The 22,258-nt window shown below is 45.1% G+C and overlaps 1 protein-coding gene across 1 annotated transcript; it reads left to right on the top strand.

The window, feature by feature from the left end:
- The first annotated feature begins 1,636 nt into the window (after positions 1-1,636).
- LOC144824272 (WD repeat-containing protein 20-like) lies at positions 1,637-2,435 on the top strand. The gene is made up of 2 exons (XM_078683406.1): positions 1,637-1,885; positions 2,367-2,435. Exons 1-2 carry the CDS (start codon positions 1,637-1,639, stop codon positions 2,433-2,435), a joined length of 318 nt encoding a protein of 105 aa, XP_078539532.1.
- Positions 2,436-22,258: the final 19,823 nt, after the last annotated feature.

Below are 22,258 nucleotides of genomic sequence, written 5' to 3' on the forward strand. Positions count from 1 at the left end.
CTTTATTATATAGAACAAAGAAAACGAAAACTATAGTGGAGAAGCATGGCTCAATGGTTTGAGAGGCAGACCCTGATGCAGAGGCCTGGCCCGGGACCAGGGTTCAATTCCTGCCTCGGTGGCTCTTGGACTCAATTTCCCCGGACCTGATAATTCTCTCCTCGGTGCCTAGTCTAATCATGGGTCCCACTCTGTGACTCTGGGCAATAGCTTGCTTAATCTCCACAACAGCCGCAGCAGCGCTTGGATGCCTGGCTTCACCTTGGGGGTGCCCAGGAGTGGACATTTCACAGGAAAGCCAGGATGGGTTCCACAGCAGAATGAATACAGCGCTACAAGACCTCTGGGTAGAAGTGCGCTATATATATATAAATACAAACACACAAACACATTTATAGTTCCCATCATGCTCTTAAACACAATGGAAGAGAAACTGTAGTAAACCAATCAGACATTAACCAATGCAAAATAATATTGTTGGCTGTGAGCACAAGCCCTCTTTTCTTCCTGCTCGTAGTTATGATAAATACACTGCTATCCTCAGTAATATTCAATTAAATTTCTGAATATAGATTACTTTAATAACTTCTAACTTTCCTGCACTTTGATATCTTTTTGGGTCTCATCAGAGACAGCGCAAGTGCTGTCACTTGCAACGATCTGCAGTTTCTTAAAAAAAGCTTACTCTAAAAGGGGCTTTTAACTCACCCTTTCTTTACCATTAGCTGGCTTCATCATCACTCTAATTTCCTTGCTTCTCATTGGTCAGTGTGTTATTTTCACTGTCTTCATGCCGGAGCATGGACCAAGTACTGATTAATTGCATAATGAATGTCCTTGTGCTGCTCGGCTCGTCTTTAGATCCTTTTTAGGTCGAGGACCGTAGGCTGCGTTTGCGCAGTACGGTCCGAAGATTGAATGTTTCTTAGTTAGGGGGCTTGAACCCGCCCCTCTTCTCCATTGGCTGGCCTCGTAAATACTGGCCAGCCATTGGAGGAGAGGGGTGTCACTCCGTTCAAGCCCCGTCTTTTTTGGATTCGGGGGCGTTTTCTTGTTCATCTTTCTATTTTGTAAGCCCCGCCCCTTTTCTAGCGGTGGGCATTACACCCTCTCTCTCACCGAGCTCCCAGTCTATTCCTCCTGTAATGTACCTTTTGCTACCTCTTGTATTTTGTTTGCTCACAATTGTCACTTTTGCCTCATGTAACTTAACGTACGTTTGCTTTTGTAATTTGTTCACTCGTAATCTTCTCATGTATCATTACTGTTCCTATTGTGAAGCGCTCTGACGCCTTCGGGTACAGTCCGCGCTATATGAAAACTCATTAAATACATAAAAATACCATCACCCCGTGTCGGTGTCTGAACTTGTTAGGGGTTGGGAGAGCTGCGGTGTTACTGACCCTGATTTGTGCTTGTTTGTAAGCCGCACACACGGCTGGCAGTGATGCGCAGACCGGGACAAGAGGGAAGCTGAGGTGAAAGCTTGTTATTAAAACCCTTAGCTTGTGAGCTACGCATCCGTGTCCCCTTTCCATTTCAATGCCTTGATAGAATTGACCAGTGAAGCAAAGTAGATCTGCCTGTGCACTGTTTTAGTGTTGGGCATAGGGCAGGATGAATGCTGCTCCCCAAGATGGCGGCAGAGGGAGGACGGAAGGAGATGAACGAGATTAAGACCCAGTTCACCACTCAAGAAGGCCTCTACAAGCTGCTGAGCCACTCCGAGTACAGCCGTCCCAACCGGGTGCCTTTTAATTCGCAAGGCTCCAACCCCGTCAAGGTTTCCTTCGTCAATGCCAACGACCAGTCTGGCAACGGGGACAGGGTCTGCTTCAATGTGGGCCGTGAGCTCTACTTCTATATCTACAAAGGCGTGCGCAAGGTGAGGCTGGCAGGGGTCTTGGGATGCCACAGGAGATGGTGTTAGAGGGGTGCAGTCCGTGGGGAAGTTCCACCCTGTGGGCGCAGCTATAGTCAATTTAGTGCTGACTTTTGGAGGTTCTGTGCTTTGGAACGTTGTTACCTTGGGCGTGTATCCGTCTCTCTGTACGTTAGTGTGTGATTTGCTGTTGTGGGGTTCTATATGGTTTAGTGGTTGAAGACCTTTAGTCCTTAGTTGTTGCTACTTAGGGGACTGTCTCTTTAGAGATGCTGCTCCTTTGGAAGCGTCTGCCATATGACCATTGCCTCACTCGCTTTGTGGTGCGTGGTGTGTTCTACCCTTTTGCTTGTCTCCTGATGTTTTTTGGGGGTGGGGGGATGGTTGCTTTGCGGTGCATATTTTTAGGGCATTTTGGCCCTGTTCGTTATAATATTTTTAGTTTGTGGTTGATTTTCAATGTTTGGTATGCTGTCCTTCACAGGTTATGATCCTGTCCTTCGCCAACCTTCACCCAACTCCCTCATCAGGGGCACTTGTACCAGTTGTATGATGCGATGGTACAACTATGCTGCTCTAGTATTTGCATCCTTTGGTTGTGGGACTCGGTTACTACCGCCCTTTACTCTTACCATGAGACCCCTCTTACTTCCCGGTCACCTGATGCGTATATCTGGCTCCAATCACAGGCGAGCACTCTCTACTTGTCATCAACAGCAGGTACAAACAAGTCCTGGGTGGCAGGCACTCTTCATGGTAGGTGACAGAATGCAAATGAGGAGTTTCAGAGGCACAGTGTATTAATTGTTTTATAAGGCTTTATTGAAAAAAAATGATGACAATCAATTTTTATTAATCATTGCAATGTGTGGCTCTGTGTGTGCTGTGTGTGTGTGTGTGTGTGGCTCTGTGTGTGTGTGTGGCTCAGTGTGTGTGTGTGTGGCTGTGTGTGTGTGTGGCTCTGTGTGTGTGTGTTTGTGTGGCTCTGTATGTGTGTGTGTGTGGCTCTGTGTGTGTGTGTGTGTGTGGCTCTGTGTGTGTGTGTGGCTCTGTGTGTGTGTGTGTGTGTGTGTGGCTCTGTGTGTGTTTATGTGTGGCTCTCTCTGTGTGTGTGGGTGCAAATGCAATAGGTCTCGCATTTGCGAGAGATTAAGCTATTGGCATTGTAAATGACAATGCCATTTATTTATCTGTTTTCAAGACCAACACATATATACAAATGTCATTTACAATGCCAATAGCTCTGTTTTCAAGACCAACACATATATACAAATGTCATTTACAATGCCAATAGCTCTAACTTTTGCAAAGGCGAGACCGTGTCTGGGTGGGTGGCTCTGTGTGTGGGTGGATGGCTCTGTGTGTGGGTGGCTGGCTGTGTGTTGGTGGCTGTGTGTGGGTGGCTGTGTGCGGGTGGCTATGTGTGGGTGGCTCTGTGTGGGTGTTGGTCTGTGTGGGTGTGGGTGGCTCTGTGTGTGTGTGGGTGGCTCTGTGTGTGTGTGTGTGGGTGGCTCTGTGTGTGTGGGGGTGGCTCTGTGTGTGTGTGGGTGGCTCTGTGTGTGTGGGTGGCTCTGTGTGTGTGTGTGTGTGGGGCTCTGTGTGTGTGTGTGGGGCTCTGTGTGTGTGTGTGGGGCTCTGTGTGTGTGTGTGTGGCTCTGTGTCCGCGAATACTCTCTACTACTCTCTAATGCTCACCTATTGCCATTGTAAATGTCAATACCATTTATTTATGTTTAAAAAAAATGAAAAAACATGTCATGAGCAATGCCAATAGCTCTACCTTTAATAATGCCGAGACCATTGCATTGTAAATGCTTGTTTTCTTTCTTGTTTAAAAATAGCACCACTCTTCCAAAATACATCAGAGATCTCCACCCTGCTGCTTCTCACGCACTGCCATGGCTCATACTTTTATCTTCCTTGTTTAAAAACAGTAGCACTCTTCCAAAGTACATTAGCAAGCTCATGCTGTTGCTTCTCAAGCACTGCTGCGGGTTAGCGCTAATGCAACTCTATGGCACTTTAGTTTTGTCAGCAGAGGAGCAATATGTCTGGGAATGGTATAAACTGTGCCATCAGGAAGTGTCGCCTGTGCCTGTTTTTATACCTACCATGACTCTGTAGTCCTTGCTAATTGCATGTCCAAGATGTAACAACAAATGCGAGAAGACACCTATGCACCAGCCCTGCTTCCAGCATTGTAAACAAAGTGAACATCACATATTTTTGATTTGAGATACTTAAAACTGATCAACAGGCTCAAGATTTCCCAATGGTTGAAAAAACAAGCATTGGCTAAGCCAACAAGCCTTGCCTGTTCAAGAACTATTGGCTTTGTCAATGTGTCTTAGCCATGTGGTACAGCAGTGCAGCTGTACAACATGGCTTAACAAAATATTGACAAAACCAATAGCTCGTGTGTAGGAGAGATTTATTGGCTTTGCCAACGATTGTTTAAATTCTCTCACTGCCCTGTACTCCATCTCACAGCCGTGACACCTTTGGTGAACGGCGATCAAAGCAAGGCCAATTCACCTCTTGTGATGTGATGCAGACTATGCTAGCCTAACCTTTTATGCTTCTCTCTTTTTGCCAGTCGGGACAGTAGAAAGGGCCTTCTGAAATGACAGGACTTCTTACAAGAAGTGCCAGGGCCCTCGTCAGGAGGCCACTGCAGCGTGCACCACCCATTGCTTTCTCCAGTGCTGCCAATGACAGTACCAACACAACCACTAACCATCATCCTCTTACAAGTGCGACAATTCAGACTATTCCCGGACCTTAACCCATAAGATTTCCTTAGGCAGACTGTATTAGTCATTTTAATGTATATTGAATTAATAAACAACTATTGCTATGCTCATCTCTAAATTAGACAAACAGACCGCCATACATGCCAGGGTGGACAATTACGTGCCAATGTCAAGTAACAGAAACCACCAGCTCAAATTAAGCACTGTGGTTCAGACAAACAATGTAGTTGGCTGCTCTATAGGGTTGGAGGTAACTCACATAATTCTGTGTAGTGTAATCATGCGGAATTCCATGAGATTACGTGGAATTATTTGAAAAAAAGACTAATCCTGTGTTAAGTGTAATTTCATAGCATAAAAATGCCCCCTTGCACCCAAAATGGATTTGGGATGCGTTTTTGTGCTAAGAAATAGCGCTAAATGCAGCAGAACCTGATTAGCGAGTGCGAGCGGCCACTCGCTTCCACTAAATCTGCTCTTAGGGTAGGATTTTTCCCCAATTTACTCCCAGTATTTAGAGTGATTTTCTAAGCACAAAATGCACACTAATGTCCAAAGATAGACACGAGAATGCCTTTTGTTGAACTAAGAAATAACACTAAATACAGCAGAACAAGAAAGCAGGCACAAGCGGCTGGCGCTCACTAAATGTGCACTCTTGATAGAATCTTGTCCCCCAAAGTACGCGAGCAGGAGTAATCGCAAAACTGTCGACATTGCATCAAAGAATAGTGCCGAATTACTAAATTACTCCAGCATGATTGAAATTCTGCCAAGGCCTACTACTTTATGTCTTTATATCTCTGAGAAGTGTACCTTAACATGTCAAGAAGAGGAGGGTCATCTTTTCAAGGCCTCACAGATCAGAATACATTCTTGTGGGAGTTTCTATTTAAAGAGCTTTCTCTGCTCCTAACTTTACCCATTTCATACCAGCATTGTGCATTTTTTTTATTAATGCAGTACTTCCATATGCTCTGAGCAGTATCAAATACATGTTTACTAAGTATTGAGATTTCTCCGCTCTCCCTTTCTCAGCTTTCTAATTTTATTATCATTACTGTACAACTACTCAAGATGTGTTTTGATGATTCTATGCCACACAATAGTCTTGAAAAAGAAGGCCATATATTTAGAGTTAACCGAAATAATGGGCATATTATCAAGACAGGGTATAAAATGATCGCCGTTTTAGCGGCAGAAAACTGCCGCTAAAACGGCGATAATGGGCTTGATAATATGCTCTATGGAATTCCAATTGAAGCCTATGTTAAATGTGAAGGACATCTAACATGGGCTTCAATAGGAATTCCATAGAGCATATTATCAAGCCCATTATCGCCGTTTTAGCTGCAGTTTTCTGTCGCTAAAACGGTGATAATTTTATCACCTGTCTTGATAGCCCCTAGCTTTCTTCAGTCCTCGTGCCAACATGATTAGTTCTCTATAATCGAACACTTTTAAAAACATTGAATCTTTTTTACCACAAACTATTTAAAAAAAGGTCTGTTTCAGCCCATCCTCTAGGGGTAAATTGAGTGCGCTACCCAGGTTGTATATTGCAAAAAGGTACAATATTGATTTTATCCTCTTCTGTAGAGATGAATGCTCAGAACTCGGTGATGGCGATAGCCTTTGACAAACCCAAAACAATTTGTAGTTGCTGGCACTATGGTTAGCGAAGACTCTTCACTTATCATTGGATACTCTGTCCCACAAGGTCCTCATTGTCGAAAAGTTCCAAATTCGACTCCAAAAGCTCAATTTTCAATTGAACAAGTGGATGCACTGTTACAGACATTGACAGTTGTGGCTACAATAAGTTATGTTATGTTATGTTATATTATTAAATCTTTTGTATCGCGCATTCCAGGCTCTGGCGGCTTTAACTACAATGGACTGGCCTCCCAGTCTGGCATATTTGTAGCTAGGCAGGGCCATTTGACATTGGTTGGCAGAGCGCAGTGCACGGTTAGGGGTGTAGAATGAGAACCGTTTCTGCAGATAAACCGGTCCAAGACGATGGACCGCTCGAAATGCCAGAACCAGAACCTTAAAAAGAATTCGATGCGGCACTGGAAGCCAGTGAAGGCTTCGTATATGGCTCCGCACACTGGATCTCCTAGGTAGCGAGAATAGCAGACGAACCACCGCATTTTGGATCACCTGCAAGCGGTGTACCATGTAGTCAGGCAAGCCACTAAATAGTGCGTTTGCATAGTCGAGCCGAGACAAAATCAGGGCTCGTAATACAGTCTCTTTGGCTACTCTAGGGAGAAGAGGGAAAAATCTTCGCAAAGTTTTAAGAGTGGCGAAGCAAATGCCAGTCAGTTTTTTGATGTGGTCCAAGAATTTAAGGTCCTGTCTAAACCAGACCCCCAAATTCTTGGCTGGACAATACTGACAATGATCATATGACCGTTTTGAACACTGATGATTCCTTCTGGTCTGGTCTAGTCCACCCAAAGAAAACATAAAGCACTTAAGGGAAATAATACTTCTGAAAACAGTAAGGGGCTTATAACGAGTACGGTAGTCCTAGGACCGCCGCATTTGCGGTGGGGGTCCAACCACCGCCACCCCTGCGGGTCTGCCTGCCTCATTCGGAGTGTGACAGTTGGACAGCCCCAGGAACACCGCCTCTGCCAGGATGCAGGATCCCACGGCAGTGGCAATATGTGAAGGGGCAGATATATGCTGGCGGTGCTGATGCGGCACAGCAGAGCATATTCCAATTTGCATATCCACCACCCATTTCATAGCAGGGAGGCCACCAAGAAAAGGGTGGCAGAGATGAAGGTAAGGGAGCCCTAACAGGCGCTCTGCTGATTCTGGGACTGGGGGTGCATGCAGGGGGACACATATTGTGCTCCCCTGGAATTGCACCCTCGTTCCTGCACGGTGTGGCATGCATGACATGGTGCATGCCACACTGGGCAGGAATGTGCTGCAGGCACTCTCACAGCGGCGGTCTGCTGTTAAGGCTCTCCTATAAACCTAATACAGCGGCTGCTGTGAGACCACCTCAGCACCGTCCGTCTGCCCTGGATTCGACTCAGAATCTGGTGGGCAGGTGTACCACAGGCTTGGCGGTCCTCCTGGCAGGGCAGCGGTGCTACAGGAGGATTGCCAAACTCGGAATAAGGCCCATAATCTTTAATCCTCTGGCACTCCTATGTTTTTCCCATCTAGTAGTGTAGTGAATTCCCGCAATTTGCTTTTGTGTAATCATGCCAAATTTTGGGGAAATTACACAAAATTGCACATAATTATGTGGAACACAAATCCGTAATTTAGTGCTACATTTGTAGCACAAAATGCATTGTGCATCAATTTATTATGTGGGGCCCGACTCTGTGCTAGACAATAGAACAAATGCTGAGAACAGCGGCCACTCGTGTTCTGGCAGTTCATGTGATTCCTGGGATACCACACTATAGTATTGCTTCGAACGGCACCATAATCACACAATGTGGCTTAATTGCTTTATTCCAGGAATGTTGCGCAGCAAGCATAACACAAAATCCCTTAAATTATGAAAATGACACCAGCATAATTTCAATGCCAACCACGGCTAATACAATTTCCATCTACCTTCTCAGTTCAACCAAAGGAGGACCTTGTCATCAAGTGAGGCAATATATTTTTAGCAGGCTTTGCTAGGCTTTCGATAAGAAAATTAGTAATAGGTTATGCTCAGAGTGTCCTCACCCTGCTCTTCCTTGTAATGTTAGACACCCATAATTGATGCTAAAATGTTTTCTTTTTCTCAAAATTCTGAAAAAATCCAAAAGGGTGTGGCTAGAGCTTGAGTTAATTGCAAAGACATGTTACTGGAAGTGTTAGGGCCACTCACTAGAATAGTTGATATTGCTGAGGAGGCAAGATTGGTTCTTACCATTTGGACCCAGAGGGTTCTGTGACTTTACAAAAAAGCATTTATCCATTTCACATGAGAGGAGGAAAGTCCTTCTTTCAAAAATCGATCTCAAATTCAGTGATATGGCCTAAGAGGAGGCAGGTCCAGAAGCAAAATGAATGCTGTTTGGCAATTGCTTCACTAAGGACTTGAGCAAATTTGTTAACTCTTTTGCATCTTTGGACAAGGCACAATATTTTTTCAAAGGTGTTTTGGTAGGCAGATTTTTGGAAGAGCTTTCAGAGGAAGGAGTTGCTTTGCTTGCCATTATGCTTCAATGTTCCTTCTAACAGTTCAAAGGCTCTAATTTCTCTACCCAAGAACTTAAACTTCAGTTCTTCTCACACATAGGTAGATGCTACTACTACAGTGGAATCAAAGTACAAAGAGGACCTCTTGTAACCATCAAGTCCTCCTTCTGGGCCACTTATTATATTAGTTTGTTTGCAAATTTTCTTATAGACTGGCAGCATATCACCCAAGGGTTCTAGACACACTTCAGGGATATTTAATACAGTTTAGCACAACTCCTTTTCAATCTTTTCTTCCAGACTACCTGCATTTTTCCGAAGATTTGAATGACTTCGTTGATCAAGAAGTACAAGGTTGGCTACGGAAAGATGCAAAGCAGCACTTTAGTATCCATGGTTTTAGAATTAAGGTAACTACTGCTTCCTCCCAAGATTTCAGGATTGGCGCACATTCAACCCGGATCTCTGAAAAAAGCTGGGTCATTACCAGGCACAGTGGCGTAACGAAAGTTGAAGGGGCAAGGTACATGGAGGGCCCCCCTCAGGATTTTATCCGGAGCTCTCAGGCCTGAGTACTGTGCTGAAGGGTCCCCCCTGTGTTACGCCACTGACCAGGCATATTATATCACTTAATATTAAGTAAAGCTCATTAGGAAGCACGTCTGGCATGGCCATCCTACCTCTCTTACCTTTACTAATCAGCAACAGTATCTCGCTCTAAATTATCTCTTCATCAAGGGTTTCCTATTGTTCCATTGACAGTTTCCCCATGGTCTGACCATCCAACCAATTGTTGACCTGATCCTCTGACACTTTCAACTCATCTGCATACAGAGTTAAAAAAAATTCAACAAAGGCTTGCTCTACTTCCTGAGCTTTTCCTAGTCTGTTCCCTGTTCTCATACCCTTTATTTCACTTATCTAATTTCTTGCCAATTCTGTCTTAGTCCTACATGCCAGGAGTGTCCCTACATTCTCACTATGATCAAAGTGTGCTAATTTGATGGCTTCCCAGCGTGCCCTGACCGACCCCTCCTGAATAGTGCTAAGACTGAGTTTCCGGTCTTTAATTTTTTCTGGCACCTCTCAATAGAATCTTCACCATCTGCTTGCTCCCAGCGATTTGTTTCTAACACCAGTATCTCATGCTCCAATTCGTCAACCGCTTTCCTGTATTGGTTAACCTTTTGAGAAGAAAGGCTAATAAAAACTCCCCTTATATACGCTATATGGTCGGCTCTGATGTACTAGTACTCTAAAACAATTCAACTGTCCTTGTTCTTAAAATATCTATTAGTGCCTGGCCGTTTAATAGGGAGCGATCTAATATCTATCTTCTCGTCTTCCTATCTGAGTCTACTTTTAACTCTAAAGCTACTTCTGCATGATCAGACAAATTAGCGGCTAAATGCAGAACATCTTTGAGATCCAATCTAAGAGACTTATCTAACATAAAATGGCCACTCTTTGGACGGTGAATGTATTTCTCATTATGATAAGTGTACCCCTTTTCAACGCCGTATTACTCTCTCTAGATGTCACAAAGGCCTAGTTGTTTCATCAGAGATCTAGTGAAGGCATGCATTTTAGGACAAAAAGTTGATCCACTGTTGATAGACCCATCCAAATGGGAATCCATCACCACATTAAAATCTCAAGACATAATAATCGGGTACTGGGAAACAACAAACTCTAAACATACAGTTTGTAGGGCCTCTTTACTGTCTATCTTAGGGCCATAGTATCCCACCAACTTATAAGTTCTATCATATATTTTGCCATCACAATGGCTCATCTACCATTCTTATCCACTATCCAATCCAAAATGGAAACTTCTGTTCATTTTTTGGTCAAGATGATCACCCCTTTTGTATGACATGTTTGTTCTGAACACACAAGTTGCTCTACCCACTTCTGATTTATGAAAATATCTAAGCACCTACGTACCTCTTCAAAAAAGAGTGGCTAAGCTATGGGCCCCTGTTAGACCTGGCACCATTGGTGTGGGTCTCCCTTCCATTTTTGCTGTTGCCTCATGTATTTTGCTGGTGTTAGATGCTTTGGGCACTGTGCTACTGCTATCCAGTGCCACAGTGCAAGTGCTCCCTATTGTAAATTGATGTATTAATCAGTGGTTCCATGTTTGGCTATTTGGTTTACTCGTCAGACCCTAGTCTAGTGCACTGAGTGAGCCCAGGGTGTGTAAATCCAAATGCTGCTGGTGGGCCTTCATCACTGGTTGTGCCACCCACAGACGCAGCCTTGTAAAATGTGTCTAAGGTCTGCCATTGCAGAGCCTGCGTTCAGTCTGGTACTGCCATGCTGACTGGGCAAGTGCACCCACTTGCCAGTCCCTAAACCTTCCCTTTTCTTCATATCAGTCACCCCTATGGTAGGCCCAAGGGTAGGGTGCATTCTAAGTATAAGGTAGGACAAGCCCTGATGTGTGTGGCAAGTCCTAATAGTGAATTACAGCCACTTTCGTTTTTCACTATTTCAAGGCTACCTGTTCTCCATAGGCCAGAATGGGCTGTTAGAGTTATTACATTTTATAATCCTAACTGTCTCAGAGAACATGGTAGAAATTCGAGTTTAGTATGCCTGAACTCAGAATAATGAAATACATCTTTTAGTGACGTTGGTTTTAATATTCTGTGTCTGCAAATACCACTTTTAGAAAGCAGGTATTTGCTTGTCTAACCATTCAAATCTGCCTCTGCTAGTTGTGTATTCCTATGTCTGGTTTTGTCAGTGACAGGGCTGGGGAATTCCAGGAGACGGGCTGAGTCACTCGGTGGTGAATAGAGATCTGCATCCACAATGCTGGCTCCACCTCCTGTGGGGCATCTGATGTGCTTGCCCTGCACTGTGAAAGGAAAGGAGAAGTCTGGTAAACAGAGTGCTTCAGAACTGGTTTAGACTGGGCAAAGGCCCCTCTCCCCTCAAGGAAGAAAGGATTTGGGGGTATAAATAGTGGGACCCTGATCCCATGAAATGGGATCACTTTGGACTACAAGAAGAAACCTTTACTGAGGGGAGGTACCTGAAGAAACTGAGGAGAGACTATACCCAAGCTGAAGTGCTGCTTGGGGGATTGGCCTGCAGTGGTTGCCTTACTGCCAAAGAAAGGAGAAAGGAACTTTGTGTACTTTGCTTTCAACCTGTGAAGGATCTCCAAGGGCTTGGAAAAGCGCTTGCCTCCTGCTGAAGTCTCAGGGAGAACAGACTTTAACCCAGAGCTCCCCAGAGTTCTTTGGAAGTGTCTGCTGTGTTTTGGGCCTTCTAAGGAACTGAGTGTCGAAAGAAGCTGGAAGCGCGACTCAACGAGAAGAAGCGTGTCGCCGTCGCTGTGCCTGCCGTCGCAACTCCGAAGAAGGGTGTCGCCGCTGGAACTGTCGCACTGCACCGCATCGGAGAGAAACGTGCCGCAACGAAGAGGAATCGTGTTGCCATCGCTGCTGCTGCCGTCGCAACTCCGAAGCAGGGTGTCGCCGCTGTAGTTGTCGCACTGCACCGCATCAGGAAAAGAATCTCACAATGAGGTCGGAGCGTGTCGTCGTCGCTATGCCTGCCGTCGCAACTCCGAAGGAGGGTGTCACCGCTGGAAGTGTTGCACTGCACTGCATCGACCAAGAGCACCTGGCATCACCGAGAAGCGCGCCACCATCGGAGCTGCTGCTGTCGCATCTTGGATGTTGCCGCTGTAGTTGACGCATTGAGCGGAAGCTTCACCCATCGTTGGAGAAGAGCGTCGCCGCTGGAGCTGCTGTCGTCGCATTGCAAGGGTGTCGCCGCTGCAGTCCACGCATCGAACCAAGAACTTCTCACATTTCCGAGAAGCGTGCCGCATCTGGAAGATCTTCACGTCTTTATTTCTTTGTATCTGAACTTTGCCGCATTTCCCATCGCTGCGACATTGCTTGTCGTGGAAGCGCAACACAACCTAAGGTACATTGACGAAGAAAGTCGCATCACACCCGAGTCTACTCTTACCCTCCTTATATAACAAATTGGACCCGGAAACCTTCGTCTGCAGAGAGAACCACCTTTATTACAATAGCCCGGGCTATGGAACAGAGTCCCAAGCTAGTCAGAGACAAAACCCAGGAGGCTGCTTCTTTACTCCACAGCGAACAAGCCTTATATACATTTTTATTCCACTCTTTTGGGATTCAGTCCATTGTTCATTCAGGGCGGTGTTTGCAGTTGATGACCTGATCAAGGCGGTGTTTGTAGTTGATGACCTGATCAAGACTCGGCATTCAGACCATTGTTCAATCAGCTTGATCAAGGCTCGGTCAGTCAGACCATTGTTCAATCAGCTTGATCAAGAATCGGTTAGTCAGACCATTGCCCAGATGACCTGATCACGGCGTCAAGGATGTTTACCAAGCAGGGAGCTGAATATGACAAACAGGCTTGTTTACACAGGGCATAGGTGTCTCATGGCTCTCTGTTGATGAATTGGTTAATTGCAAAGAACAGGGGGCTTGGGTATGTGATAGTTTTTTTTTGCAACAGCAGAAATGGAGGCTGTAGGCAGGGTTTTGTCACGAGATGGGAAGAAATAGAGGAATGTTAGGAAATTAATAGGACCTAGTAAAAAGTTATTTTCTTCATTACAAGGAAAACAGATGCACCAATATCTCACAGCTTAGAAAACGCCAACGGGGCCAGCATAGGGGCGTGGCTGTGGGCATGAGTGTGACTCACGCTGACCACTACTTGTGGGTTTTGTTCAATAAAAGGTTCAGTGTCAGCTGATCCACATGTTGGCTCAAATGGACCACCCAAGAGCACCTCAGGACCTGTTTTACAAAGCAGATCAGTTGTAGCTGGTCAGGCAATGGTCTAGGTAAAGATCTGTTTTTGAAACTGAAAAGTGAGTGGTAAAGCTAATTTACAATCACTGTGAACTGGTATACGAAAGAGGACTTTTCAGAGGAAGGAGACAACTTTGGTGTCAACACCAAGGACTGGACTGGACAGGTAGCTAAGAAGAACAGTGGCAAAGTCCACTGGTTGCTCAGACTAGGAAAGACTAGAGAGATTCTGTCCCCTGCAGGGACGCAGGCCGTAGACATCTCCATAGGAACTTTGTGAAGTTTAAAAGCTGTGAATTGCGGATGTTTGCACAAGATGACTGATTCTAATCCAGGCTCTTCAGCCTGAACAAAGTCTAGAGGCAGCCTGGAGCTAGTAGTCATGATGTATGACTGGAGGGGAAGGGGCTCCAGTGGCCACTTTTGTGTAATTCACAGGAACACTCATTCACTCCCCATGCACAATGTAGAAGCCATGTAGAATTGAATTGTCACTTTACAATGTTATAACTTTGCAGTGACTGGTCCAGTTTTGTCCTTTTGGACATATTTTAAGACTAAGCTGCTTTTTGATTTAACTAAAATAGTCTGCAGCTTTACTAAATTGCATTTTGATCCAAGTGTGGTGCTAGTACTACCAACGTTTAACAAAAATACTCTGAAGTTGCCGCCTTGTGTCTCTGTTCTGTGCTACTGAGGGGTAAGCGGTCTTGGAGAAACAGTGATTGCTTGACTAGGAAGTACTTTTGTTCATTCCTAAAAGAATTTGACTAATTGGTTAATCTGGCTTTCTATGGATTGGTGGCAGCAGTGGAATATCAGCCAAGGTCTAGCAGTATTTTCCAATCTGGGGTCCAGGAAGGAAAATTCCTTTACCAAATCAAAATATTAAACTAAAGTTCTTTTATTTATTTTAACTGGCAAGACCATTTGTTTCCTCTCTATTTTTTGTTTGTTCATTGTAGGTTGTATAACTTGTTTTCTTTGAAATGAAATCGGATCTGGGAACCATGCCTGGTTTGACCCAAATGGAGATGCAATTTTTCTGTCAAGAATAGGCCATTTGGGCTATCAGGAACTCAGTTAGAAATGACTTTGAGAACATTGGAGGAATCCAGTTAAACACAGATTCAGGAAAAACAGGGAGCAGAACCTAGGCATGTAGCTCCTGAAGAAGTATAAGAGACCGAGGAGACAGGAACTTTAGTCCTGCCAGAAAGGGCCCTGTCGACAACACAATCCCAAGCAGGGGGCAGTGTATCGACTCATTATTTGACTCCTTCAGATCTGGAGGTGTGCCGCTTAGACCTTTGAGAGAGGAATTTGGCCCTGGATGAAAAACGATAAATTGTGGAGCTCAAGAAGACCAGAACACTTAAGCTAGAAGAGCACAAAGTGGACTTCGTGCACGAGGCGGAACTTAAATGCATGGAGTTGGAAGCTCAGCAAGTTCCTGTGACCAGTCCTGGTGGCAGCAACGATGTGGGGAGTGTAACATCAAACATGGGTGTGGTAATTGGAGCCTTTGATATATTGACTTTGAGAGATGCAAAGACAGTCCTTGGACTTTACTCCCATAAAAACTTCACACTCTTGCTCAATCAATCAATCAATCTTCTTTATTTGGTTTTTATAACCATATGAGATAAAACAACAAAAAATAATGACCTAGAGTTAAAATACATTTACTTGAATTGCAGAAAAGACAAACCATAATACATGAAAAAAACACAAGCATGAAACTACATAGCATAAAAAGTGTGATGTCCATGTCAGTTAAAAGAGATACATTTTCTCAGTCTCAGTGAATTCTTAAAAAAGGCGATCCTAATTGAACAAGTTGAAACCTCCTGCAGCTTCTGCAAAAATAACATGGCTGGTTTACAAGTCCTAAAACCATTTCTCCTTAAAAGAGCAATAAGCCACATAGAGCTAGGATTTTTGTAAAATTTACAAAAGAGAACACAAGAGCAGAGTGTCTAATTTTTATCACATTTGGTCATCATATGAAAATCAACTTGAAAATAAATGACATTTAAACGGAAATGGGTCAAAAGGTATCTGAGATCCGGATTTGTAATTAAATAAGATATAGAGCATGCTCTCTGTGATTAGAAGAGAGGAATGCGCCACATTAGTCGACCTACTTGATTCCTACATCAGGTCAAGCACCTGGATGCATTGTTGTGAGACGCTGGCTTGGTATTTGGTGTACACTTATGTAAGTGGGCACCCTGTATCAATCCATGCAACCCTTATGCTGATTTTAGTGGTCTTAGACAACCTTAGAAAGATCTCTAAGTGGTAGCTGTGAAGAGCATCTTAGTCCAGAAGGAGTGTAAAGCAGCATGTTTTACCAGAACATATTCTTATAGGTATAGATTCAGTGAAAAAGAACGACAATCTGTATTTATAAAAAAATATGTATTTAATATAGAACACTCACTAACACATAGAGATAGCTCCTAACTGGAGATATACACAATGCACACAATACTTCTCAATAGAAACAGGTAAGTAGCACGAAATACACAGTGGTCACCAGATGGAGACCAAACCTTATACTAAAATAGTGGTATGTGAACCACGACTTGAGTCAAAACTATACCCAGAAGATGTAGAAGTGCCGGGGACCAAGGAACCACCCGAGGTAGGTAACCAGGAACCACACGGAGGACATGTGCAGAGTGGGAACACGACCGCAAGCTCAATACAAGTCAATGCGTAAGTTGCAGTTGCAATTCTAAAGAAGAAGGACCCTTCCCAGTGGATCCTGAAGAAACCTCTTGGAAGACAGAAGGTTGGAGAGCCTCCCCACCTGTGCATACCACTGGAACCAGGTTACCTACACCAGGGAATCCGGGTGCATAGGTGTGAAGTGGTGTCGGAAACCGCAGTCGACCTCAATGAGGACTTCAGGAAGATGCTTCTGCTGGAGAAAGTGAAAATGTCCGGTGGAACCCAAAGGTGGATTCAAGATTAGCAGTACCTGCAAACAGAGATGACAGAGTCTATGCCACTCAGGAATGACCAGGAAGCAAGGAAGACGAATACCCACCATTGTCGGGTGCTGCGGGAGAGCTGATGGTGACCTTGGAGCTGCAGCTGTGTGGAACAGGTGATACTGTGGAAGACCAGGAGCCATTCACAAGCTGTCTCACATCAGATGTCGGAATTTGAGGGGTCAGTGTCCGCCGGGAACACCAACAAGCCTTGGCAACTGCAACCAATGTGGAAATTGAAGAAGGTACGGTGTCGGGACCAGCAAGGTCTAGGTGTATCACTACAAGCAGGGGAGTCGGAGCAGGCCCCGACCAATCAGGGGAGCCCATTGAATTCAAAGAAGACCCTCAAGAGGACCTACAGGCCGGAGGCACTGGAGTCGCAAGAGGACATCAAGTAGCTCACCAAAGATGCATGATGCAAGTGATGCGGAGATGATGAAGATCTTGGTTGCTGGAAATGCTTGTGGTTGGAGCTACTTGGAGCCTGGATATCTTGGTGGAAGGAAGCCAACAAGCCTTTGCAACAGTAAGTCAATGCACCTGTGTTACTGAGCCTTTTGGAGTCCGTGGGAGCCCAGGATCAGCAGACTGGTCGGCATGGTTGTGATGCCTGCAGATGCAGGGAAGTGACTCCCTTACTTCAAGGGAGATTCCTTCAGGAGACGTGGATGTCCACAGGCCTTGGAAGGTTTCTGTATGGAGCACAGGTACGGACGTTGCAGCAGACGAGCAAGGCGAAGAGATCAGGAGCAGCAGGAGTCTTCCCAGTTGCAGCCTTGATGCCCAGAGCAAAGTCCAGAATGCACAGACGGTCAAAGAAGAAGTGGTATCTAGAAATTAATCTTGAGCCACAATGAATCTTAGTACCCTAAGGAAAGGGTTATGACAATTCAGGGTTTCCTCCCAGGGGAGGGGTCGGACAGTGGGCAGGATACTCCCATGTCCTCTGTCCAGCTTCGCACCAGAGCGGAGCCAATGGCTCCTTGATCTGGTTTGAACTGGACTATGCAAGGAGGGCACCAAGTGTGCCCTTCAAGCAGACTGAGTGGCACTGGCAAGCGCTCCCACGCGTCTCCAATACATTAATGCTGTCTGGGAGGTGGTTACACCTCCCGGTGTCAGGATGCCTATTGTTCTGCCTTCCCCTGCTCGAGCTTGGCTCAGCAGCAGGAGGAGAGAATTGTGTCTCTGGTCAGCAGCAGCCATGTTGTGCTGTCTGGGTCTAGAAGACTGGTACCGGGAGCACTAAGGGCCTCCCGGAGGAGCTTTACTGTGCATGGAATCATACATGTGGGGGTATGATTCCAACATGTTTGATACCAAAGATGGTCATCGCGTAATAATGCATGGCCACTCTATGTTTCATAGTGGCTGATGAACTTACAACGCAGCAGAATGGACTCCAAAGGTTGTAGGGGTGTTCTGCTCATGCAGAGGCACCCTCACACTTAGAAACAAGCACCCTGCATTTGGTATTGAAAGTCCTGCTTTAGGGGTGACTTATAGGTTTTAAGTGCAGTGACCTTAGATATAGGGAAACCTATACCTTTCGAAGTGGTGCTAGCACCAGCTTACACAGGCTCCAATGGCAGGCCTGTAGTAACAGTTTGAATGGTCTCCCAAGGGTGGCATATTGCATGCTTCAGCCCATGGGGGACCCCTGGTGTACTTATGCCCTGGGTACCTCGGCACCATATACTAGGGACTGATAAAGTCACACCAGTATACAAACTGGGATGTACCTAAGTACTTACCATAACCAATTTAGTGGAGAAAGCACAGAAACTGGGGTCCTGATTAGCAGCATCCCAGTCTGACTAGTCAGAAACAGCAACCAGGCAAAAAGTGAGGTAATCATAAAAGCAAATCCTACTTTCCTACAATTGTTGATTGATTTTCATTGACTCTGGGTCACTAAAGAGAGGCAATATATAAAAATTGTGAAATACGTTGCGCATGATCCAGGGAGATACATTCTTGCATCACCAAATTATTGAATGCAGTCTCTGGTTTAGTCCAAACCTCATGTCACCATATTAACGGGTGAATTTTAATAAAATCGAACAGGTAGGCAGTGGCATAGCATGGGTTGCCAGTGCACGGGGCAAGGCAAGTATCCTTCCACTTTTCTATTGAAATTTGGCACCCCTAAAAAACAATTTCACCCGGGACAACTGCCCTTGTAATCCCTGCCACATAATTCCACTGATGGTAGGTAAGTCTTGCTTCTTTCTTCACTTAAAAGTCAGAACATCTCAATGGGAGAGCCATAAGCCTTTTAAGGATGTGTTTTTCTACAATCTGTAAATGTGGGCAATCCCGTATACCCCAAATGTCAGCACCATATTTAGCCACCAAAACACTTTTTGTTTTGTGCAGCTGGACACCTTTCTTTCACGAGCTTCAGCCTTAGCTTGTGGGAGAACCTGAAATTGGTTTCAATAGAGTTTTCCTATTAGCTCTTTGTGGTACCCATGAGACCTGGGAATCAAACAGAACACCCAGATATGAATAGGTGTTTGCATTCCCTATGGGCACTCTACCTACATTAAAAGAATACTTTTTAGCCGGCCAAAGGCCACAGGACATAATAATGGTCTTACACAAGTTGATTTGCCGGTCAAAGTCATGCATGTAACTGGCGAACACATCAAGTAAGCTTTGCGATTCCGCGGCAGTGGTCAACATTAGAACAGCATCATCTGCATTAAGTAAGATTGGGAGAATCGTTTACTGATTTTTGGTAGATCAGTGCCCTTTTTGAGAAGGTGGTTCCCACTTTGATGCATAATTCTCAAACTATTTTGTGTAAAATACAGCTAGACCTAAAAATGACATAAATTCTTCTTTGGTCATAGTTTCAGGGGCACTCAGGTGTAGTGTGGTTTATGGGCCTCTTCTGCGTGCATGTTAAGTTAGCATGGCTTATTAGAAGCTTAAACGCCATTTTTCCTTTTTGCTGCTTTTTGCACACAACACTGCTTAGCTGTTTTTGCTGAGTTAGCTTTCACGAAGGTCTATACATGAGAAAAGGGTTGTTTTTCAACATCTCTGGACATACATTGTGTCCCCAGTCTGTACAGTAATTGCTGAGCCGCCAAGGTTATCATAACGTGCAAGCCTGTTTATCAGCGTGTCCGTGTAACACATTCTAGACACAACAATTTGGCAGCTGCAAGCTGAGTAGGATTCTGGCGCCTTTATCATAGCACACTTGACAGAATTGAACACACTTGGAAGATTCCAGGCATGCAGAGAGACTAGCCGATCCTGATATAATTTAAACTTATTGAGCGGATAGGTAAATGGGGTCCCCTAAGAAAACTCCAGAGACCTTCTATAGTTTTATAATACATAGTTCCTAGATAGGGAGGGTGCTTTAACTAAGCGCTTTTATCACCTGTTTGCACTATCATTGTAATAAGATTCCTCCTTTTGTATTTTATGGAATTGTAACCATGCTGTCCGTATTATTATTACCCATATGTATGCTGATGTTGATTAAAATACTGCGCTTGAGATCACCTCGTTAAAATAAACATATTAACCTTACCGTGTCTCTATTTTACTCCTGTGTTGGACTGGTATGAACGTATAACAAAAGAGTGTTCTCACTTCCCACCATTCCTGAGATGAGTTTAAGTCGCATGTTCTAGGTTGTCTAATCATTGGTTTCTTTACTATAGGAAGAAGAGCTAACGTGACACTGATTGCTAGTCTAGTAGGGGATTTTGGGTACTAAGGTGAGTTTTGGCACACCCTAATTCACTGAGGTCCCTAGTCTCTGTGCACAGTTCTGTGTTTGCGCAGAATCCCTGTTACATGGCGCCGCCAACGAGTGTGGTCTTATTGTGAGACACTTGAGTTGTCCTTATATCAGTCTACAACCCCCTCACTATCGTTTCCGGTTGACGGTAGTGACGGATAAAAACCTACCTATATTTACATAGGTTGATTCAAGCTTGATACTTGTCAAAGGTTTCCTCTTTGAATTACTATCCAGTTGTGCGTTATAGTATTGTATTGTACTTCTCTATTACTGTTTCGATATGGCTGCGGTTGATATCCCGGCACACATTTGTGTAGCTGTGCATAATCATTTGCAGTAATACCTCGTTTCTCTAGAGAGACAGGAGGTGGTTTTTGTAGTCTCTGCTTACGTGGCATACCTGTTTGAGTTGTACTACTCATGGGTCACATTCCCCGCAGTGGATGCTAATTCTGGTGTTTTTCACACTTACACCCCCGCTGATGCTCCTGCAGTGTACGCTCTATATCGGACAGTAGAAATTCCGATTTCTTTTTGGCAGCATGCCGTTTGGTTTAATGGTGCCCTATCACACGTTATTACGGCAGTCAGACAAGGACCGTTGTCCATTCCAGGCTCTACTTGACCTGTGTTGGCTGCTTACACTCCGCATCCTCTGGCGGGTGCTTTGACAGCCCAACAACTGCGACTCCTATATGCCTCTTCGGTTGCTGTTATTAGGGGTCTGGTTCACTACATTACTCGCAACCTCCCGGGTGGGGCCCCGGGTGGTGCAGCCATCCAGTTGACGGTGGAGGACTCAAACTTAGTCCCGTCATGGTTAATGCGGTCATGGTGTCCCCAAGATATGGAACAAATGGCTTTTTGGCTTGCCGAGAAATTTTACCAACTGGAAGCAGTGTTCCCAAATACTAATCCTGTTGAGAAACACATGATTCTTACAGTGAGTTTGCAGAAAGACTTAGTGCCTGACGTGACTGACTGTACAACTTGGGGGGGTGATTTTTGCGGCAGTCTATACTAGGTGCTTTGGCACCCCGTCGATGACTGTTTTGCCCACTGTGATCAAACGTGTTCAGGATGAGCACGAGCCAGAGGCAGCAGTGGAATTGGGTATGCGCCTCGTGGGAGCGTTTGATATGGTACGTGATCTCGTCCTTGCTAATGTCAAGGGGGATGCTGTAAGTTTTTAGGTCGCTAATGCTCTTCGCGAGGTCCCCGATGCCGATAAACCCTGTCAGTTGCCAAACAATATTACGGAAGCTTATAAGACCGTAGGCCATAATAGTTTAGGTGTTAAGCCTTACGCGGAGAAAGAAAAGCAACAGCAAACTCAGCAAGGGTCGTCCGATAAAGATGACCGCCCAAAAGTTCAGAAACAAAATTGGAGTAAGAGCAAAAAACAGGGGAAGCAGCAGCAGCAGAAACAGGGTTCCCATCCCGCTTTGCCTACACCTGCCCCTGTTGAGCGTAAATATGATTTGCGTGACCGCAGTACTATTAAGTCAGCTGATAGGTTTCAGGTACCTGAACAGCGTTCTCCTCGCTCTTTGCAGGAAACATCGGTAGCAGCCACCGGTGGAGGAAGTGGCGGCAGAGGTCAAGGTGCCTAACAAAGCCGTGAGCAGCCACGTAAGGCTGACGGAAAAGGCAAGCAGGACGAGTCGCCACATCAAAGACCCCAGTTTCAGAAGAAGAAAGTTGCTGCTGTAACAGCCAGATATGCCACAGATAGTGAGAACGCAGCTTCTGAATCTGACATGGGCTCTGACCCTGCTGGACAGCGCGGCGGAGATTACCATCATTCGAGAGGCGCTGCGTCCACTACTGAAGGTGACAGCGACTGACACCTTCGT

Source organism: Lissotriton helveticus, chromosome 3_1 (assembly GCF_964261635.1).
Source record: "Lissotriton helveticus chromosome 3_1, aLisHel1.1, whole genome shotgun sequence".
Lineage (NCBI taxonomy): Eukaryota > Metazoa > Chordata > Amphibia > Caudata > Salamandridae > Lissotriton > Lissotriton helveticus.

Excerpts from the sequence above, each read along its gene's own strand:
- LOC144824272 (XM_078683406.1), top strand. The coding sequence starts at position 1,637 with ATGGCGGCAGAGGGAGGACGGAAGGAGATGAACGAGATTAAGACCCAG. Across the intron at positions 1,886-2,366 it reads TCTACAAAGGCGTGCGCAAG|GTTATGATCCTGTCCTTCGC; the intron begins GTGAGGCTGGCA and ends TGTCCTTCACAG.